At 57.2% G+C, this 20,530-nt stretch overlaps 3 protein-coding genes across 3 annotated transcripts; 2 read left to right on the forward strand and 1 right to left on the reverse strand.

The window, feature by feature from the left end:
• Nucleotides 1-1,379: 1,379 nt before the first annotated feature.
• On the forward strand, nucleotides 1,380-3,978 carry VOLCADRAFT_107723 (uncharacterized protein; the record flags this gene model as incomplete). The annotated part of the gene is made up of 2 exons (XM_002957465.1): nucleotides 1,380-2,819; nucleotides 3,241-3,978. 2 exons carry the CDS (start codon nucleotides 1,380-1,382, stop codon nucleotides 3,550-3,552), a joined length of 1,752 nt encoding a protein of 583 aa, XP_002957511.1. The 3' UTR covers nucleotides 3,553-3,978.
• Nucleotides 3,979-6,729: 2,751 nt separating this feature from the next.
• Nucleotides 6,730-8,589, reverse strand: VOLCADRAFT_98637 (uncharacterized protein; the record flags this gene model as incomplete). The annotated part of the gene is made up of 3 exons (XM_002957509.1): nucleotides 6,730-6,738; nucleotides 7,374-7,769; nucleotides 8,545-8,589. The coding sequence occupies 3 exons, from the start codon at nucleotides 8,587-8,589 to the stop codon at nucleotides 6,730-6,732; spliced, it is 450 nt and encodes a 149-aa protein (XP_002957555.1).
• Nucleotides 8,590-11,192: 2,603 nt separating this feature from the next.
• VOLCADRAFT_68317 (uncharacterized protein) lies at nucleotides 11,193-16,740 on the forward strand (the record flags this gene model as incomplete). The annotated part of the gene is made up of 13 exons (XM_002957466.1): nucleotides 11,193-11,456; nucleotides 11,656-11,747; nucleotides 12,343-12,475; nucleotides 12,650-12,775; nucleotides 12,935-13,008; nucleotides 13,333-13,524; nucleotides 13,812-13,884; nucleotides 14,249-14,350; nucleotides 14,537-14,641; nucleotides 14,974-15,069; nucleotides 15,177-15,293; nucleotides 15,487-15,600; nucleotides 16,594-16,740. The coding sequence occupies 13 exons, from the start codon at nucleotides 11,193-11,195 to the stop codon at nucleotides 16,738-16,740; spliced, it is 1,635 nt and encodes a 544-aa protein (XP_002957512.1).
• Between the last annotated feature and the right edge of the window lie 3,790 nt (nucleotides 16,741-20,530).

Below are 20,530 nucleotides of genomic sequence, written 5' to 3' on the forward strand. Positions count from 1 at the left end.
CGTCGTTGCGCTGGGCGGCGCAGGGGAGGGCGGCGCTGCGCTGGGCGGCGCAGGGGAGGGCTTTGCTGCGCTGGGCAGGGCGGTTCAGGGCAGTGCAGGCGCGGGGTGGGGCGGGAATCGGAACAGGGCAGAGGTGCCACCCACCTTCTTGTGGGTCTGGGTTCAATTCCCAGGTGTCCCCAAGTGTTATGACCCATGTTACATACACAACATACACACATATGTCCGTAAACACATGAGCACACGGGCAGAGGGCACACACACAAACAAACACAAAGGACGGAGGGAAGGGCAAGGGAGAGCAGGGGACAGCAGAGGAGAAGGCACTGAAGGGCAGAAGGGAGGGCAGATGGGAGGGGAAGGGAGGATGACTTTGGGAGGGCGGAATAAGAGTGAGAAAAGGTATTGTGGAGGGTGGGGGGTGGAGGGAGGGAGGGAGGGTGAAAGGATGGAAGGGTGGAGGGAGGGAGGGATGGCGCGCCATGCATGTCTCCCTTCTTTCACACCCCGGAGGACAAAACAGCCACACGGCTCTATGGGGCCGGAATCCCCCAGGGTCCCTGTCGTATTTAAGTTATTTAGCCGGTGGCTCCCCCGTTCGTTTGACTGGACATTCATAGGAGAGTCACACACACAACCTGCAGAGGCACACAAACGCGCGGCACGCTAAAACCCGCCATCAAGCCTGTAATTTATTTAACTTCTGGAGAGACAACCCCAGAGTCCCGGATGGGCAGTGGCAGGTGTTGTGTCGTGTGCGGGGTTTTTGATTGTTAGGATGTTGTGCACAACACATGGGTGAGGCGCTCTTGCTGTGTCGTTTCGTCTCACCACACAGCCTCTGGGGGTCAGTTGTTTTTTCAAACACGCCACGTGACGCCACCACACGCCGCCCTGATTCATTTGGAGGACACAATATCCGAATGTGTCAGAATGTCTCGACGACGCCGGGGTTAAGGGGGATGCATTTGCAATACGTCCAAAACATGATACACGTCGGATGCATGCAATGTGGTATGGGATGTGGGGTACGTTTAGACTCTTTTTATAGGACAGAGGGCGCAGAGTCGTCCAGCTGTGGAGGGCTGGAGAGAGGTGCCGTGGGGGACTCTTTTTAACATCTTTTACACAAAAGCTATTGTGGAGGAACGCGCATTTTTGTGGGTAGGAATGCATGTGTTTTTTCTTCTCCCACTTGTGGTGGTGTAAGTTGTTTTGAGCCACACCACCCTGTGGCGCGCAAGTGAGATTTTGTGCGCACGCACCTGATGCACTCGGGGTCCGCTGTAACAAACCGCGTACTGCTTAAAAGACCACTATCTCAGACGTTGAAATTATCGAGCTTGTCAACTTGTCTTTTTCCTTTTTAGATTGAAAACATGAATCCTGAGAAAGGTCACAGTTGGGATAATTTAACGGCGGACCTTGTCGAGCGTGTTGTTAGCTTCCTGGATCCAAACGAGGTGGTATGTACCGTCAAGGAAATCAATAAGGCCATGGCGAGCCAGTTTCGGGAAAAAGTAGCTATCCGGCTGTCGCAGCCCGTACCCCATCACGCGTTCAACAGGCACTGGAGCCTCCCGGAGGCAGTTCACAACCTCACACGAAGTAAGCGCCGAGAGCTCGTAGTCCTGACGGCCCGCAGCGGCAGCCTGGCCAACCTGCAGGTCGCCGTCAAGGCAGCGAGCTGCGAGCTCTCCTGGAAGGTCTCCAACGCAGCAGCCGAGGGCGGCAATATTGAGATGTGCCAGTGGCTGCAGGGAAAAGACTGCTTCTTCCTTTCTGAGCAAGCGGCAGCAGCAGCTGCCCGAGGTGGCCATCTGGAAACGGTCCGGTGGCTACTGCAACAGGAGCGTGATTTTCGAGAGCTACGGAGAGCCGGTTCCCAAGCATTTATAGCAGCCGCCTGTGCCGGTCATCAGACTGTGTGTGAGGGGCTCCTGGAGGACGGTACTCCGTTGAAACACTGGAGGTGTCTTCCTGGTGCCGCCCGCGGTGGCCATGTGGGCCTCACACACAGGCTCCTTCAGCTTGAGTCAGAATTTAGGTCAGTGTCGGGACTCATGGCCGATATTGTCAAGGAAGCTGCATATGGCTTCGACCTGGCGGCATTGCAGCACCTGTACAGGAGGTATGGTGGTGATTTTGACGATGATTTTGGTGACGATGCCAGCAGCCTACTAATTGGCTACACCCTTGCGGAGGCTCTGGTGAGCCCCACCCCCGACTGGCGGGCCAAGGTGGAGTGGCTGCAGACTCTGGGGTATCGCTTCCACAGCATTGAGTTCTTCAGTTGGGAGGCCCTTGCCAGACTTCCGGATGCTGTGGAGCGGGCACAGCGGCTGCTTATGGAGGTAGAGGAAAAGGATGTCGTAGTACATATCCTCATTAGCGCCGCACGTGTTGATAACCTGTCCCTGATACGCTACTTGCGAGCGGGGAGGGACTGGCTTCCAGAGCGCACGAAGGATGCAGTATCAGTAGCAGCCCGTGCCGGCAACATGGTGCTGCTGGTCGAGCTGGTGACCTTGGGCTGGCGGCTTTCTGTGCGGACTGCAATGGATGCTGCAGAGCACGGTCACCTGCACATTCTTAAATGGATGTATGCATGTGGTGGTCCAGAGCTCATCCAGGAGATCATGCAGCAGTACCAGGCTCTGTTGAGATATGCAACATTGTCTGGTAGTGTGGAGGTCATGGAATGGCTGCTAAATGATCTAGCCTTGCCCTGGAGTGGAGAGAAGCTTCTTAGTGCAGCGGTGATGGCAGGCAGTCCAGCAGTATTGGAGTGGCTTGTGGCCCGGGGCGTCCCCATGGGGGTGAGTGGCTCGCTTGCATGACTTCTGTGCATGTTCTTGATGCGTGCTGCTGGTGCTGCTCAGCTCTACTGCTCATCACTGAATGTATGCCACGCACTGTCTGGCGTCTGCTGGTGACTTGGCCGATTTCGATGTGAAGGACCTCTCATTCTTGGCTTTCATCATGTCTGCATCATTTCTGCTGCTGAGCTCTGGACTGGATGGTGAAGGACCTGTCCCTAGGTTTCCATTTCACTGTCTGATGGTCTGCATTTATGTATTCGGAATGTAGTAGTGATCGTACACTCTGGCGCACGCAGTCAATTCATACACATGCTGGGAGCACATTTCCAGCATCTTGAGAGGCCTTTTCAGCCGCCATCTATTATGGCCATTTTCTCGGGAACCATCTTCATAAGCCTCGCTCGTTGCTATGTTGCAGGATGATGGTGAGCTTTACATAACGGCAGCACACTATCAAGACCTGGTCATTCTGCGTTGCCTGAGGCGGCTGGGCTGCCCCTGGGGCCCCGGCGTCTTCAGCCGAGCGGTGTACGACAAGGACTATGGCATTACCCTAGAGACCCTTCACAGGGGCAGTACCGTAGAGGTCCTTCAGTGGCTGCGCGCCGAGGGTTGCCCGGTGGACTGGGAGGAGGCCAGGAGCCGGGCCAAGACCAGAAAAAATAAAAGTTTGAGGGATGAAAATGCTGTCGCTGTCCATGCCTGGATTGAGAGCATAGCGCCGAAGTAGCTGTTGGGACGAGCCAAGGGGGTCTACAACAGTAGCAGACGTGCATATTAAGCAAGGCAAGTAAACAGAAGCGAATTCCTGTGAGGGAGAGGAAGATTGAAGACGGCGGGGAGCTGCAAGGGGATGATGGGGAGGGTTTACGATAGACGCCTGCTTGGGAAGTGGGAACCTGAACGCCTGTCAAGGATCCTGGAACGTATGTGGTCCCACCACAACTCTATCGTTCCCATTGGTCGTTAGTCTCCTCTATCACTTGCTTTGTCTGAAGTGCTTATGGGTGACCTGGCAGCCCTTGAGCCCTTGGCTCGTATTGGGTGGTTTGCAGGTACTCCCTGTAGTACGGGAATGCACCCACACACACAGATGGCCTGATTGGAGTGAAGTGGAGGGGCAGCAGAAGAGGGGATCATTGTAAGAGCCTGGCTTAGGACTTAAGATATTTCCGAGTAGGGACTCCATTCCTTCTTATCATTCCATCGTCGAGGCGAATATCGTACACACAGTACATACAACTTAGTCATCTTTTGACTATAGCCATACTAAGCAGTACATGGCTACGGCTATGGCTGTAACGATCCGTACACATACTCGAATCTTGCACACGTCTGCCCGTTCACGGCCAAACCTGTAACTTAACTCTCCTCTGGAAGGTGCGACTCTCTTCTGCGGGAATATCTACTATTGTACGGCATCTTATCCCGAGCTCCTCAGACGGACTGCAAGCGACTATAAAACCCCACGGGAAACCCCCGGTGTTTATCAACACCTTCATAGTGGAGTAGTCGCTAAATCCGTCTAAGTAACCAGGTAGGCTCTCACAATCATAATGCAACCATTCGTGGGGGGCACAGCCCGGTGAAGCAGTACAGCCTGGTGAATGCAGCTCTCACTCTTGCAGCGGTGCATTTGAGCGAGGGGCTGCCTAACAAGGCCAAACCTCCATATGATTACTCCAACAGTTTTATCCCACCTGCGTTTGCAAGGTAATGTTACCATATGGCCACATAATTACACGACATGATGGGTCGCTTGTGCTGCTCTTGCGCCGATATATGCACGGTGTCGCGCAGCTTCTGCACCAGCAGTTCTCATCCATGATTTCACTCGCTTGATAGCTCACAACGTAAGTCGACCCAACTGCAATGCGCCACCAGTGACGGAATTCTGGTCTCCTTATGCATTTAGGTGACTCAGCACCACAACCACGGCACTCGCTGCACAACAGCCAACTTTCCCAAGGCGCTGGCGGTTTCTAACAAGGAGACAGAACACATATATGTTGTGTCGCACATCCACAATGCCGAAATGATTCTTTGCTGACAGGTCCTGACATGTGCTGCTGGACTGCTGTGTTGGGTGTTCATTGAGGGATGGACACACTCACTCACCTCACAGTCTTGACCTTTCACACCCTCAACAAACAACTTTGGAAGCCAGGACGTTGACCCTGCCAGAGGTGGTATAACGGTTGGGTATTCTCCAGCCGTTCCATGGCCCCCTCCGGTGGACAAACTCCTGGCCCCACCTGCAACCTTCCTACCTCACCCGTGTGGGATCCGCAGGGGACACCCCACACCTTCGTGACCAAGGGGACAGGTCCCTGCAAGGTAACCTGTGCAAAACACAATATATAACGGTGAAGAAAATTTTAATGATATTTTGCGTGGAAATAGAAAAGAACTTGTGCCAGTAGACATGGTTCTTTTACACATATTGGCCTCAGAAATCCGAGAATTGATGGCCTCATCCAAGTATTGTCATGTATCTGAGAAAATGGTGTTTTAATCATTCGTTTCTGTATGTGTCTGTGTGTGTATGTATGTCTGTGTGTCGACCGGAATACGTATACACACAAAGCAGCAGTGCTCTTGTTGTACATCCCAACAGAGCATGCAAATAAATACTTCACTCACAACTTCACGCCATCCAACTGAATTGCAGTATAACAGCCTCACATGTGCATTCACATGAAAGAATGACTTCATAGTGGATCTGACAAGCCCGAAGTGAACCCCCCAGAGGCTTGAGTGAGCATGGCGATCCTTGATGGTAATGGCCCAGCAAACTTGCATGCCAAGAGCCCCACTCCAAAATGGGGGACTATAATCCGCAGTGCTCCTCGCATAACTCAAATACCCTAGGCCTAGAACACACATGAACCACAATCAAGTGCAACCACACACACATACGCACATCACAATAAAAAATACGGACAGCTGCTCGCCTTCCAGAAACAGCTGCTCGTCTTCTAGAACCCCTCTACTACTTCTACCTTCCCAGCTCGTACCACACTCAGTACCAAAATTATACATCAGCTTGAAGCCGCACTGCAGGTCAGCTGCTTTGGGAAAACCGCTGCAGTCTGCTCCAGAATCATGCGCCCGTGCCCCTGGCAGACATATGCATATGTCCGCCAGGCCACAAGTCACCCTTATACAACCCAAACCAGGAGCGACCATATTCCACATAGACCTCTTCTTGAATACAGCATGCCCACACACGCCAGATATGGCAACACAGCACAGGTGGTCACCATCACCATCATAAGGACATGTGCACACCCGTGCATCTTACCTTGCACACGACCAGAGTGTTACTCGAGGTACGCAGGGTACATACGCACACACATGCACACATACGCATGTAGTCATGTGTTGTATCATGACTTCAGAAAAGTACCGATCGGCTGATGCCAGAATCCCGTGATATGCCCAGCCCAGGGTACGACACCTAGGTGCCCAGGGTCAATGAGATTGTTGGCGTGATGAGGCGACCTGAAACCTGACAGCATCCCCCGAGCCGCACCCAGTGGACATATCTCTGCCCAATAGTACAAGTCACAAGTTCTACAAGTTCCGCACAACTGGTGGGGGCACCCATAAAAGCCTGAAGGGGGGGTCTCGGGACAGTCAATAAATAGCCACCATTGCAGTACCCATTGATGATGGGGATGTTGATATCCCCTCCTGCTCACCGGGGCTTGACAGCCCTGTGCACGACATGCCTGGTCTCCTAGATCTCCAAGAGCAAACCAGCCACAGCAATGGAGGGCTGCTGCCATGGTGGTACCCACTTCGCGCCCTTGGAAGCCAATGCCCCATAGTATTATACTCGGAGGCCCCCATAGGCCGGTGGGCATTCACAAACACAGGCAGCTTGCCAGCGACCACTCCGCAATCACCAAGGCTGCAGGTACATGCAGCATGCAGCATGCTCGTGGCCATTAGGCCTATTAGTTAACTTCCAGCTCCCAACACCCTAAGCTAAACGCATCAGCATCTGGTGCAATGGCCTATACAGGCAACACAGCTTAGTAGTGTAAGTGAGCCACACCAGCCCTGCTCCCTTACTAGGAGCCCTTGTTCTCATCCAGTTCAGATACTGGCATAGTAGCAGCAGCCTAAGATAGCAGTAGCCATGTAACCCTACATGCACTGGCCAGAAAAATCTAATCCAACCTATCCGTGTCCCTTCAGTCCTAGATGCGTCCTTTGTACATAGCCCTACTAAGGATGCTGACCCCGCATTGCCGACACATGTAAAATACTTCACATTGTGTCGTAGTGCATATATAGATATACTTATGGGCATCAACCTGAATTCATAGTCCCATGCTGTCGCATTTGCGCTGCAGCCTGCAGCAGCAGCAGCAGCAGCAGCAGCAACCAGGCAGGCAGAAAGGCAGGGAATGTGCGAGCAAGTAGGTAGGTCGGTAAACAGGCGACAGTAAGCAGCGGCCAGCAAGGCAGCCTGAAGGGGTTACCTGTACGGATCTACTATGTTCCCTATGGCCCCTGATCGTCTTTCCCCCCCTCCCTCACCCGCTTCTTAGCTGCCTGGCTGTCAAGCTCCAATTTCATACCCGCCGCCACAGACAGCCGCAAGCACCGCTTTTGATCCTCCTCCAAACGCCGGTGGGCTGCCATGCAGCGATTTATTGTCTTGGTGTCCCTGGAGTCGAACATGCCGCCACTGCCGCTGCTGAGGCCGCTAACAACGCCATTTGTAATGCTGTCGCCATCTCTGCAGCTGGAGCTGCTGGGAGGGGGAATGCTACCGGCTGTTGGAGAAGCCGCGTCTGCGTCTGCGTGTGCTGCTGTGGTGATCTCCGTTTCCCGATGACCGCCTGTTCGCAGTTTATGAACATGCTGCATTTCAACGCCCTGCGCCCCATGATCTTGCTGTGCCTGCACCTGTGGCCCTGCTAGTTCTATCTCCTTGCTGGGGAGGAGCGGGCGAGCGAGAATGAAGGAGCCAACGGTCGAATTGCCCGTAAAGGCATTGTAAGTGCTTTTGTTTTTGGCTGGTTGTGAAGGACCATCTGGGTTACTTTTCACCACATGTGGATCGCTGTTAGGTATGAGGTCCGTGATTGGGATGACGGGGGATGAGGACCGGTAGGAGAAGGCGCGGGAGGGGGAGAAGGTGTACGCACGTCGAGCTGACACAGCCCTTGCCCCAGTTGCGTCGCTTTTCCCCAGGAGGTGAGACATGCGACAAGGCGAGACTGCTGCTTTTGCTGATTCTGTTGTTGTTGCTGTTTTGTTAATTGCATCTTGGCCCAGACCCGGTGGAGGAGCTACTGCTGGTCCGGACGTGGGAGATTGCTCAGGACTTGGCATGGAGCCGGGGAGATGGAGGATTACCGTAGGTGGCAACGCGGGCGGCCAGGCCGCCGGCTTGCGGTTTTCTGGTTTAGACTTCTCGATTTGAGATTTGGATGCGCCGCGGCGATGTCCTGGAGGCAAGCCACGGGAAGAGCCTTGGTCCAAGACTCCAAACTCTAAGGAGACGTTTAGGGAAGGCTCGAGGAGGTCTGCAGGCTCGAGCGCGTTCTCGGCAGAAGGTGCAAGCTTAGGATGCGAGTCGACGACGCTGCCTTGAAAACTGACCGAACTGACGGAGGGAAGATGGGCCTGGACGGAAGGCATGACCCCGAGAGTTTTTTCCTGACTATGCAACGGTCGAGGGCTTGGCTAAGCGAACCCTCACTTCCATGTTCCTATTACTCAGGAAACGCAGCTTGCGAAGCACCATAGAGAAGTTACATTTTCACAGTCTGTTATGCGAAGGACTGATGGATGGTGCCGCTTTAAGAGCAAAGGCTCGAGCTGGTTGTCGCGTAAGTAAAATACATTGAAGTTAATTTTTTAATTGAGTGAATGTAAGAACCCCGTGAATGTGTGCTCGGACCTTAGCTCCGGAACCGGCGGGAAATCAGGCTATTCCACTGACTGGCGTTCATTTTCCCGCACTCTTATACTTCTGTTCATTTATTGCTGCGTTCAGTATTGCACGACAAAGCAAAAGTTCCAGCGCGAGCCCTAAAGCTGTATTATATAATATGTTGATTGCAGCGACCGAAATGCAGTCCTGAAAGCCACACTTCGTGATTAGTAACGGGACTAACTGGAGAAACTGAAAGTTTGCTGTGCTAGCTGCCAAGTCTTGGTCGTCCATGACGCCTCCCGTGGGCCAACAGCGGTCAGCGCCCTCCAGGGACTGGGGCTTCCTCTACTGCCTACCCAGCCAGAACACACATGCGCTAAGGCGGAGCTCTGGGTGAGCTCCCTGCTGCTCTACCATCACTGGCTGGCCCTCTCCCACAAAACCCAGTTTTGTTCACATTCATGCTTAGCTAAAACCTCTCCATCCTGTCAACGCGCCTTCATCATCCAGGATTGACGCACCTTTGGGCTCCGGAACCCATCCCTCCTATGTGAAGAAGGCAAGTACAGCACAAATGTAATACAAAGCCCAGTGCCAAAGCTCGGTCGAGAAAGGTGGCGGCGCTTGCAGCTTGCAGCACACGCGACTTCTTTCTTACAAACCAATCGCCTCAAATATGAATATCATCGTGCATATGGATGTGGGTTGCCCTCAAAAAACCCGTTACAGAATTCACCCACGCGCCCCTTGCTCCCCTGCGTCCCCCTCACCCAGCCAGCCAGCCTCCCTTTTAAACCATCGGACTGAACTTCCCTTATCCCTTTGCACCACCATCTCCATCACTATCATTAACAGGCTCTCGATGTTCTCACCAAGTTCAGCAATACGGGTCGCTCACCCATACCCCCGATCACCTACGTGCCGCCACCGACCGCTCAGTCTTCTGCACAGCAGCAGCAGCAACCGGCGGCGGCAGCAGCAGCAGCAGCACCGGGGGGGTGAGTGTCATCGGGCACTGTCGGTCGGGCGAGTGGCCGTTCTGTTGTGGAGTGGCACACTTCGGTCTGTCGGTCTTGCATGTCCGTCTGGCAGTTTGTATGTAGATATGTAGATATGTATGTATGTAGATATGTATGTATGCCTATTTGGTATGAGAGAGGAGAGTGTAATGGTGGGGCAAGCAGGGGACTGTCTGGAAGTGCCGTACATCATGTAGGGCACTGCTTGAGCTAGTCCCATGAAATACCGCCTAGGTGATACACTCCAACACCGCCACAGTATCAGCCCCCCCCTTCCAACCCAATCGTCTGGTGCTGCCAACCAAATTAGGCCCTTTGATTATGTTGTACGCCATCTGTACAACATTATTACCGTACTCGATAGCATGTGGTGTAATCAGACTCTGTGACTCCCGACCACCTCCACGTCCCAGGTCACTTGCTGCCCCCGGGTCCGGACCGCCACCTCGCTCCTGGCAAGGCCCTCCCCCCGGCCCCGGAGCGGTAACTACCAACCAACCAACCAACAACTCCCAACAAACCTATCCACCTAGCAACCATCCCAGTAATTACAGCAGCAACAACAACAGCAGCCTGCAGAAGCAGCAGCAGCCACAGGCCGGTGTGCAGGTGCAGATGCAGCAGCAGCAGCCGACACAGCCCCGACCCACCCCCCCGCAAAACTCGCAGCCGCAGCAATTCCCTGGTGCCAGCGACCGCGGCGGAGGGGGCCTCCCGGGCAGGGGGCCTTATGCCGGAAATCAGCGAGAAAGAGGTGGGGGTATTGGCGGTAGTGGTGGTCAGGGCAACGGTGGTGTTGACGATGGCGAAGAAGAGTCGCTTGAAGATGACCTGCCGTACATCGACGTGGATGCGATTGTCGCCTCGCACCAGAACCGCGCTGCTGCTGGCGGGGGCATGGGTGGAGGCGGTGGCGCGTACGGCGGCGGCGGCGGCGGTGGGGCATATGGCAGCGGGGGAAGTGGAGGCGACGTGCCGCATCGCAGCGGCGCTTACGGTGGAGGCGGTGGAGGTACCTTTGGCGGGGCGTACGGCGGAGGCAGCTTTGGGAATGGTTTCGGAAACGGAATTGGCGGTAGTGGTGGTGGAACGTATTTCAATGACGACCCGGGACCACGTCCCCCAGACCCCTCTCTGCGCGCTCGGGCGCCAGGTGTACCGGCCAGCCCTGGAAAGTACGACGTGCACGACGGTACGACAGATCGCAAGTGGCGTGGCACGTTCCCCTGGACCGCCAAACTGCGGGCTACCAATTTGCGGGTGTTTGGAAACAAGGGCTTCAGGTGCGGGTCTCCCTCCCGCTCCCCCCATTTCATAGGGTGAATCCCCGCGCCCTTCCCCCCCCCGGGTATTCCCCGTGGTCGCTGTACAGCAGCCACTGCCCCCACCCCAACACCACAAACAACCGCCTGAAACGTACGCATCATTTAATAAGCCCTTGTGTTTGTTTGTATGTATGCATGTGTTTCTCTCCCATCCCCCCCTCCCCCTCCCCAACACATACCCACACGCCCGCACGCACACGCGCACACACGCCCACACAGATCATGTGGCGACACCTCCCAGGAAGCCATCATCAACGCCACGTTGGACGGCCGTGACGTGTTCGTGTTGATGCCCACGGGCGGGGGCAAGAGCCTGTGCTACCAGCTGCCCGCGCTGATGAGCGACAGCGGGGTGACGGTGGTGGTGTCGCCGCTGGTGTCGCTGATACAGGTGCGCAGAGGGGGGGAGGGGGAAGGGGGAGGGGGGGAAAGGAGTTTTTCAACTGCGAAATGGGAGTACAAATGGGAGTACGCATCACATCCCTCTCTTTCTTTATTTGCCGGCGGTGTGTTTTTACCGTCCTTCTCCCCTAACATTCCGATCCTCTCCCCCCTTCCCCCCTTCCCCCCTCCCCCCGCCCGCACTGCAGGACCAGATCCACCACCTTCGCGAGGCGGGTATCGGCACGGCCCACCTGGGGGGCAGCCAGGAGTGGAGCGAGGCGGCGGGGGTAATGGAAAGGTGGGGAGGGTGTGGGGGGGGGGAGGGGGGAGGGAGTGGGTGGCCGTACTGGTCAACGATGGTATTGTACGGAAGTTCGTATTCCTGCCCTCGGCTTCCGCAGTGCCATTCATGTTGTCCGCTTTGTCCCCGTCGTACGGCATTTGCAAAGCACACACTTGTGGTCAGCTGTGTGTTTCCTCCCCCCCTCCCGCTCTTGCCCCGCTTTCCTCTCGCCCCTTTTCCTCCTTACGTCACTTTTTATTAGCTTTTCGCCGCCTTTACACCTACCTAAACTATTTTACGGCTTGGCTTTACTACTCTTCTTCCGCTCTTATTTTAGTCTTAGCGGCTAGGTAGGTAGTTTTCCGCTGTCGTCATCACTACATCATCCCGAGGACGGCTTCTTCACTGCCGCCGACTGGTCAGTTCTGCTTTCTTTACATCTTCCGCAGCAGTGTTTCCTTGACATCACCTTTTCACCCGTTCGTGGTTCGTGTTTCCCCTCCTTTCCCCCCTCGGATGCTGTGGGAGCTGTGTTTCCTTGACTTTATCACCATCATCACCACCATCATATGGTTTCCCCCTCCCCCCCCCTCTCCCCCCCCTCGGGCAGTATTCGTTCCGGCGCCAGCGACGTGCGGTTGCTGTTCGTGACCCCGGAGAAGGTGGCTCGCAGTGACGCCCTCGTCCGGTTGCTGGACGGGCTGGTGGCGGCGGGGAGGCTGGATCGCTGCGTGGTGGACGAGGTGGGGGCGGGAGGGGTGGTACATTCGCCTCCTCCGCCCAAGCCGGCCCACCCCCCGCACACACAAAACACATCCCGACCCCATCCACATTCCCCCCTGGCGATTAGGACATCGGCAGTTGACTCATTTGTTTTTTGCAATAATTACCCCTTGACCCCCCCTTTGCCTAATCAGGCTCACTGCGTGAGTCAGTGGGGCCACGACTTCCGCCCTGACTACCGGGAGCTGGCGGTGTTCAAGAGCAAGTGGCCGCGGGTGCCGCTGCTGGCGCTCACGGCGACGGCCACCCCCCGGGTGCAGGTGGGGTAGGGGGGCGGGGGGGGAGGGGGAGGGGGGGGGACACGGCATCGTGACTGGTACGGCATGTGTATCCGTTCGCACGGGTGGCAGGCGCCCCGGGGTGAGTGTACTTCAGTCGCTCTTTCCCTTAGTCACACCTTCCCCCTTCCCTTTCACCAGGCTGATGTACGGCTGCAGCTCCGTATTCCCGACTGTGTCGTATTCAAGAGCTCCTTCAACCGCCCCAACCTCAGGTGGATTCGTTCGGGGGGTGTGCGGGCGGGAGCTGGGGTGGGGTCCGGCTGGGTCCGGCCCCGTCCTCGGACTTCACCCCCCTACCACCATCACCCCCACCCCCACCCCCACCAGCAGCAACCCAGTCTTGACAGATAAGTCAATAACCGAGCTTCAGCTGTACGGGCGCCTCGAGGTTAGTAGTGAAAACGATAGTTCGTCTTCCCACACCGCGAAATCCCACACATCCTTAAAACCTATGAAGCCCGTTACACAAATCCAGGAGAGGTGAAACCCCTCTTAAAATTCCCTCTTCCCCCTCTCCCCCGCCCGCCTGTGTGTAGATACGAGGTCGTTCGTAAGAGCAAAGCCATTGTGGAGGATCTGAAGACGTTGCTGTTGGAGCGGTTTGTGGACCGCGTGAAGAAGCGAGTGCAGTGCGGCATTGTGTATTGTCAGAGCCGGGGGGAGTGCGAGCGGGTGGCGGAGGAGCTCCGGAAGGTCCGGCAACCCAACGGGAGAATGCTCAATGCGGCGTAGGTGGTGTGTGTGTATGTGTGTGTATATGTGGAGGGGGTACGGGGGGGTTAGGGAAGTGGGGGAGAGTGGGGGAGTGGGGGAAAGTAGGGGGGTTGTATGCAATGAAGGGTTTGGGGAGGATGGAATGGCTGGAAGAGGCGTGTGGGTGTTTGTCACGGGAAAGATGGGGAGGGGGTGGGGTGAGTGCTTGGGGTTTTCTGAGTGGCTGGGTTTTACAGATTTATATCCCCCCTCCCCCTCCCCTCCCCTCCCCGTCCCTCCCCGTCCTCCCCCTCCTCCTCAGCCACTACCACGCCGCCCTCAGTCACGATGAGAGGGAGCAGGTGCAAACCCGCTGGAGCAATGACGAAGTGCAGGTGGGATCCGGGGGGAGGTGGGGGGAGAGGAGGGGGGGGAGGGGAGTTTGGGGGGGAGGTGGGGGGGAGTTTGGGGGAGTTTGGGGGGGAGGTGGGGGGAGTTTGGGGGGGAGGTGGGGGAGTTTGGGGGGAGGTGGGGGAGTTTGGGGGGAAGGTGGGGGGAGGAAGGTGGGGAGGAAGGGGAGATAAATTGCGTGGGGTACGAGGGAGTGAGTGGGAATGGGGAGAGAGTGACCTGTTTGTGCTGCTGCAGGTTGAAGTGACCCTAACCGCCACCATCACCATGGCTGCCACCACCACCACCACCCGCTACATGGGCGGTGAAGACTGTAAGTAGATGTTTGTATGTATGTATGTATCACAGGTCATTGTGGCTACCATTGCCTTTGGTATGGGGATCAACAAGCCTGATGTGCGCTTCGTCATCCACTTCTCGCTCCCCAAGAGCCTGGAGGGCTACCACCAGGTGCGTGTGTGTGTATGTATGTGAGGACGTGTGCTGCTTTCCAGACACCCAGTGGATTCCACCCGCGTGGAAACGCACGGAAACTGGTGCTGCGACCGTTACCCTCAACAACCTGTACGACACGTCATAAATTGGTTGTCCTGCATCCATCTGGGCCGTAAGGGTCGTGTGGGTTTGTGTGTGCAGGAGACTGGCCGGGGGGGCCGTGACGGCGCGGAGGCGATTTGCCTGCTGTACTACAACTACGGCGATGCACAAAAGGCACGGCACATGCTGACCACCTCGGCGCAGGTACGATACCGTACGGCATGACGGTACTGCGCCGTTGCATTGTACGTGATGGGAGGTAAAATATCTTTTGTGGTTTATGGTTTTGTTTCTTCCCCTTTTGGCGGCTGATGATCCATAATCATGTGGCCCTCCCTACCTTACCTTCTCACCCCCTCCCCTTCTTGAGCTGTGTTTTTTCCCCCTGCCCCTCCCCCTCCCTCCTGTCCCTCTGCCCCCTCCCCCCAATCAGGAGAACAACTGTCCTCCGGAGGTTCTTCGATGTAACATGGACTCGCTGAACTCCATGGTGTGTGTGGGGGGGGCGGGGGATGGGGGGGGAAGGGGAGGGGAAGTGCGGGAGCTGTACGACCCCTGGTGGTGTGTTTTGGACCCGGGTGTGCAATCTAGATCATTTCCTTTTGAGTGCCGTACCTTTTAAAGCGCGAATTGTTAAAATTGCTAAATTACCAAAACCTGTTTTTGCACAAAACTGCAGATGATGCACCTCTCCCTGCGCCTTCCCCCCCTGCCCTCCTCCGCCCCCAACCCCCCTCAGATAATGTTCGCTGAGGAGCAGGTGGAGTGTCGCCGGGTGTTGCTGATGCAGCACTTCGGGGAGGCCTTCGACCCGTCGCAGTGCCGGGGGACGTGCGACAACTGCAAACACCGGCAGGTACGGCAGCGGCAGGGTGGCAGAGGGGGGGGGGAGGGGGGAGTAGGGGTCGTGATGGTGGTGCGGCGCTTTGCTACCCCGAACTTACAAACCCATCCCCGTCCCCTGCCATGTCCCGCTCCGGTCGGCCCCCTTCCGTACGATGACCGTGGTCATGTGGCGTACGACACAGGCCCAGGGTTTGCAGTACGAGTCTCACGATCTGACCTCCATGGCCGTACAACTCGTGGACCTGATTCGGTCAGCCGGTCAGAAGTGGAGCGCGTCGCATGTGGTGGACGTGTTTAGGGGCTCACAAGCTAAGGAGGTGGGGTGGGGGGAGAGGGGGGGGAAATGTTGGGTATGCGGGGTGTAGGGGTGTGTGTGTGTGTGTGTGTTTGGAGGAGCTTGGGGAGTTTTAGGGTGTTTCAAGGGGCTGGCAAGAAGGCGGAGGGGAAGGGGGGAAGGGGGGCTTTGGGGGGCGACTACGCGAAAACACACACACGTGATTTAGTAGCATGTACACGGTTTCGTAATTGTTCACGATCCGTTCGCTGTTCATCCACACGCATAAACAGATACAGACACGCACACAGACAGACAGACAGACAGACAGACATGCAGGCACACAAACACATACACACGCACGTCCACATGGCACCCATTTTTCCCCGGCGGCTGTGAGCTCTCAGGCCGCACCGGTATTTTACGGTGCCCATATCAAAGAGGGGCCCACACAGACCTACATACATACACGTCTCATCACGGAAAATGATAATGACGTCTGACGTGATAAGTGCTCCCACAACTCACCGCAATCCACCACAACCATCACACATCACCACACATCAACATGGCATCAGAGGGGGGTGGCTATAGGGTACGACTGACGTAGCTGATACTGCTATTGCTATTATGCATGCATACATACACGTATATACATATACACATGTACATATACACATATACATATCCGTCATGTGTCTCTTTCTCTTTCCTGCACCGCCTCCCAAGAGGTCGAGGCCCCTCCAGGTGGCGACACAACCCGCCGCCCGATACACTCACAGCCATAAGTAATGACCTTCACCTGGGGCCCTATACGGGGTCCCCCCCCCCCACACACATAACACCCCACCACCAGCACCACCCACAATCCGGACCTAGCGATGTCCACCTGACCCTTCCTCTCCTCTCTCTCTCCCCCCCACCCTAGATAGTGGTCCATACGTGATACCGATCCACTACTTCCCCCCAACACCCTCAACACCCAAACACACTATCCCCCCCCTCCCCCTCTCCCCGTCCCCCTTCTCAATCGCAGATTAAAGCGGCGGGGCACACCGAGCTGCCTCTCCACGGAGCGGGGAAGTCCCTGCAAAAGGTACGGAAGGGTTCTAAATACATGTACATGTATATGTACGACATTGTAGGCCGTTCTCCGACTCGTATCCGAACTCCTCCGTCTTAACTCCTGGCTCTTTCTCTTTGGCCCCCCCCACACACATACATATACACACGTACACACTAGGCAGCCTCTCCCCACCCGGGCAGACCCCACCACCATCACCGCTACCACTGATAGCCCGTTTTCCTCTCTTTCCCCTCGCCTACACCTCCCCGCCCCCGGGGTCTTCCCGTCACGGCAAATACACACACGCGTACACACATACGCAGGGAGATGCCCAGCGGTTGCTCCGAAAGCTGCTGGCCATGAATGTGCTGTCGGAGCAGACATTTCGCCAAGTGAGGAGCTGTGTGGGTGTGGGGGGCAGGGAGGTGTTGAAGGGTGTATTGCATGGTGGGGTCTGAAGGAGGTGAGTGAGATGGGGAGAAGGGGAAGAAGACATAGAAAGAAGCAGACAGACAGACGCACAAACAGGCAGACAGACACGCTCTTCGGTATCCGCTTCTGCCGCTGCGGCTTTCCATCGTGCCGCCCTACCCAGCTGTCCAGACCGTCCGCGGATGCGGCTCCTTCCCCGGCCCCAAACACCCATTTTCCCCGGGTTTGCCTTCCCCCCCCCCTTTCCACCCAAAACAGGAAAACGCTTACCAAACCATGTCATCAGCTATCACGGTGAGTACGACATCACCCGGAGGGAAGGGCTGTGTACGGGGGTTGTTTGGTGCGTGGGGGCTTGGCCAATGCGTACGGCAGGCGGTTGGAACGGAGGTGGCCCTGTAAGCCCCCGGGGGTTGAGCGGTTCGGCCTCTGGATGAGAGTGCGGACCGCCGGGGGTGGGGAGCACCGCCGGGGGGGGGGCACCGGGGCGGTTAGCCGTCGGTTGCCAGTGCTGGTGCTGATGCTAGTGCTGGCGGCTAGCACTGCTGTATGTGCACACATACACACCCTAACTGCAGATTGCACCTCGGCGCAGTTCACTAAAATAAACACACACGCAAATGTGCACAGAAAAACACAGGAGCTCCCACACGCAGAGCGCTCCCTGCCGGTGTTGTTGCACAAACAGGTGAACGAGCCCATGGCCCAGCAACTGACCCGTGGGTCGCTGAAAGTGGAGCTGCAGTTCCCCGTCGGGGCGGGACCCGGAGCCAAAACCTCCAAGGCAGGGGGCAGCCGCGGCCGGGGTAACAAAGCTACTGCCGCCGCCGCCACAGGCGCAGCAGCAGCAGCAACTGTTGGCGCCGCTCGCGCCCGCGGCAGTGGCAGCGGCGGCGGTGGCGGTACTCGGGGGCGGTTGGGTGCTGGCGGAATGGCTGGGGATGCGTGGGGGCCAGATTGGGGCGACGATGCCGAAGACGCCGCCGCTGCGGCGGGGATGGTGTACGATGTGTCGTACGACGACCCGGTTGTTTGCGGTGGGGACAGCGACGTGGAGATTTGCGAGGTGAATGGATGGCTTTTTTGGGGTGTGTGGGGTTTCGAGTGCGTGCTTCATGGCCGTGTGTGTTTACCCGGCCGCGAACATGTTCAGTGGGAAGGAGATGCTGTTTTCTACTGTACGACATGTACGACTCGTACCACTTGGGTGGGAGGAACCCGACTAATCCTGTCATCCGTTCCCCGGTCCCCCATTTTACTGTAATTTGGAGCTACTTTCGGTTATTTGTTGGTTACTGTCGTTATTTTGTCGTCAAGCTCGCTCCGTGGCACAACGTACGGACCCCAGCCCGTGATTGCAGCTGGCGGCACCGACCGTGCCGCCGACCGTACGGCATCCCATCGTCGAGCCGGGGCGCCGGCAGCCAGTGCTGGAGGCGGCCCCGCCGCCGGCTTTTCGGCGCCCGCCGCCGCCGCCGCCACCGCTGGCGCTGCCGCCACCAGCAGCGCCGCGCTCACCGTCAAGGACGATCCGCTGGCGCATTTGGTGTACGATGCGCTCGTACAGCTGCGTGGCTGGCTGGCTCGGAACGGCAGTGACCGGGGCAAGAAGGGCGAGTCGATTCTCCCTGCCAACGTTGTGAACCAGCTGGCTCGGTGAGTGAGGCATTGGGGGGGGGTGAGGTGGGGGGGGGACCTGGCGACGCAAGAGTCATGTTGTATGATTTCCCTTCTCGCTCATGTATGTGAGCACCTTACTGGTCCTCCCCCCCCTTCCCCTCTCCCCCCTCTCTCCCCCCTCTCCCCTCTCCCCCCTCTCCCCTTTCCTTAACAGAGCACGGCCCCGCAATCTGAATGAGCTCATGGCAATGACGTTGACCGGGTTTTCGGAGCTGCGGAAGCGGACCCACGGCCAGAACATCATTGCAGTCATTGACCAGGTAAGGGGGGGAAGGGGCGTGCTCCCCCCCCCGTGCGTAAGTTCTTCGAGTTGAGCCTGGAGTTAAGAGACGTGTATGTGTCTTTGTAATTGTGTTGGGGTTCAGCGAGCGTGAGGCCGTACATATGCCGTACTTGGGGAGGACAAGCACCATTTGAAGTCAATAAACCCAAGCCAAGTACTGTCGTACATGTGGCAGGCTCCGTTCATTTCCTCTTCTGGTTAGCACCGGCAGCAACACACACACATAAACACACACGTGCACCCCCCAACCTAGTCTCATTTCCCCCCCCATCGGGCCCCCAAGGCCAAGTTGCAGTACATGGAGGCCTTCACAGCGGGGCAGGAGGTGGCCAACATGTCGTTCGTACTGCACGAAGATAAACTCCACCACAGCGGCAGCGCTGGCGGCGCTGGCGGCGGCGGTGGCGGGCCGGCTGGCGACCCGACGGCGGCGGCGGCAGCGGCGGCGGGTGCGGGGCCGCCCCAACTCGGTGTCGCGGGATGCAAGCGGGCCCGGGAGGGGGCGGCCGCATCCGGGAGGAGGGTGCTGGGGGGAGTGGTGGACGAGGAGCTTGGCGGGGTTGTGCCTGCCGTACAGCCGCCACGTACCCGACCGTGCCCGGGGCCTGTCGTGGAGGGGGCCCCGGAGGGGGGGGCAACGGCAGTAGCACCGTTTGGGACCTTCAAACGGCAGAACGCCGCCGGGGTTATGACGGCCGCTAACAACAATAACAACAACAACAATAATGTCAGTTTTAGCAACAACGGCAACAACTTCAGTAACGGTAACAGCGGTTTCAAGGGTAACGGGGGTGGGGGTGGGGGTGGGGGTGGCAACACGTTCCTAGGCTTTCGGTGCGGTGGCACGGCATCACCCGGGGGTGGAGGTGGGGGTGGGGGAGGTGGAGGAGGAGGCTATCCCCCTCACCCTCACCCACCTCGTCACACGGCGCAAGAGGAGCACCCACCACCACCACCAGCAGCACCGGCCTGGGTGCCCCTCCGTGTTCCCCCACCCGCATCCGCACTCACATCCGCCGGCGCTAACACACAGCAGGGGCAGCAGCACCAGCACCAGCAAGGGCAAGGGCAACATTACGGGGGCCAGCAGCAGCAGCAGCAGCAGCAGCAGCAGCCGGGTCCGGGGCTATCTGCGCCCCTGGCCCCCACACGACCGCCCCTCCCGCCACCCTCTGCGCAGCCTCACCCTCACCCTCACCCTCACCCTCACCCTCACCCTCAGCAGCAGCTGCTGGTCCCCCAACACCGGGTGCGTATGTATGTCTTTGACTAGGCCAGGTACTTATATATCAGCATGCACTTTGCACTTTGCTGCAAGTTATTGTTGTTGTTGTTATTGTTGCATCCCGTTTCCAGGCTTTCTCTAGGTTTCTCTAACCGTCTATCACTGCTGCTGCTGCTGCTGTTGTTGTAGCCGTGTGGGTGTTCATGACGCCCTTTGGCATTCTGAGCTATCTTTGCCTCCCGTGCCCCGCCGCCGCCGCCGCGCCGTCATCCCGCAGGGCGGCTGGG

Source organism: Volvox carteri, assembly GCF_000143455.1.
Source record: "Volvox carteri f. nagariensis unplaced genomic scaffold VOLCAscaffold_74, whole genome shotgun sequence".
Lineage (NCBI taxonomy): Eukaryota > Viridiplantae > Chlorophyta > Chlorophyceae > Chlamydomonadales > Volvocaceae > Volvox > Volvox carteri.